The 1462-nt window shown below is 29.9% G+C and overlaps 1 protein-coding gene across 1 annotated transcript in view; it reads right to left on the bottom strand.

The window, feature by feature from the left end:
* Window positions 1-31: 31 nt before the first annotated feature.
* The window catches only part of LOC103311380 (uncharacterized protein K02A2.6-like), a gene marked incomplete at its 3' end in the record, with an annotated part of 4256 nt that continues 2825 nt past the window's right edge, over window positions 32-1462 (bottom strand). Inside the window, exon 2 of the mRNA XM_008190973.1 lies at window positions 32-1458. Coding sequence (XP_008189195.1) covers window positions 32-1458 — 1427 coding nt within the window. The remainder of the gene's footprint in view (window positions 1459-1462) is intronic.

The following is a 1462-nucleotide window of genomic DNA, read 5'->3' as shown; positions in this document are numbered from 1 at the left end:
ATAATAGCTATATAGATATATAGATAAATACATTTTTTATATCTGCAAAAACTCTACTAAATGTTTTATGAAATACTTCTGGGGCTATTTTAATTCCAAAAGGAAGTCTTTTAAACCTATACCGACCAAATGGAGTTATAAATGTTGTCAATTTTGAACTCTTCAGTGTTAATGGAAGTTGCCAAAATCCTTTACTAGCATCTAATACTGTAAATAATTTAGCTCCACTAAATTTAGAAGAGATTTCTTCAAATGTTGGTAAATTAAAATGTTCTCTCAATAGTACCTTATTTAAGTGAAATGGGTCTAAGCAAATTCTTATCCCCTTTTTGTTTTTATTTTTAACAACTACTATTGGATTCACCCATTCTGTTGGTTCTTCCTCTTTAATAATTACATCATTATTTACCATTGTTTCTAACTCTCTTTTTAATTCATCTATAACCGTAAATGGTACTCTACTTGTATACGTAATATTCCCTACAGCTCCAGGTTGTATTTTAAAATCATACTCTTCTACTTTCATGAGTCCTATTCCCTCACTTATTGATTTGTATTTTGGATCATCCATTATGTTTGCATTTACTTTATATAGTTTTTTAACCAAATTTAATTTTATCATTGTTTCAAACCCAATAATTGGTTGACTTTGCTCATCTACTACTATAAAATCTATATATTCAACCATACCATTCTCAAAATGACATTTTAGTTTACACTTTCCTAACACTTTTATGTAACTTCCGTTGTAATTGCTCAAATTTATTTTAATTTTTTCTATCATTTGTCTATTATCACACTTCATATAAACATGATTTGGTAATACATTCACCTGAGCACCACTATCTATTTTAAAATGTATCTCTTGATTTTCAATCATACAGTTTATAAACCAACCTCTTTCTACTATCGAATCTACATTTATGCTGCCTAAAAATAATGCTTCATCTTCCTTCATTTCATACACTTGTTTACTGTTCTTTACATTATTATTTTTATTATTCCTCACGTATCTGTTTTTTACATAAGCTGGATTACCGTTATTTATTTTTTTAAAACACATGTTACTAAAATGATTATTACCTTTACATGTGTGACACTGCTTTCCATATGCCGGACATTCTTTAAAGTTATGTATTTTTCCACACTTTCCACATATAGTCTGCTTTTGTTCGTTTTTGTTCGTTTTCTGGTGATGAAAATCTGCTTGAACCTCGGTTGGTTGTCCGTTGTTGATTGCTGCTGCTTTCTCCGTTGTTTGCCCCGCTGATTTAGCAATTTCACATGCTTTACTCAGTATTAAATTTGGAGTTCTTAATAGTCGATCTTGTACAATTTTACATTTTACTCCTGCGACAATACGATCTCTGATTAACCTATCACGTAGTAAACCAAAATTGCAATTGTTGCTTAAATGTCGTAGATCTGTTTCAAATTTTTCAAATGTTTCGTCTGCACCTGA

This window comes from Acyrthosiphon pisum, unplaced genomic scaffold (genome assembly GCF_005508785.2).
Source record: "Acyrthosiphon pisum isolate AL4f unplaced genomic scaffold, pea_aphid_22Mar2018_4r6ur Scaffold_1721;HRSCAF=2220, whole genome shotgun sequence".
Lineage (NCBI taxonomy): Eukaryota > Metazoa > Arthropoda > Insecta > Hemiptera > Aphididae > Acyrthosiphon > Acyrthosiphon pisum.
This window is presented reverse-complemented; position numbering and strand designations above follow the sequence as displayed.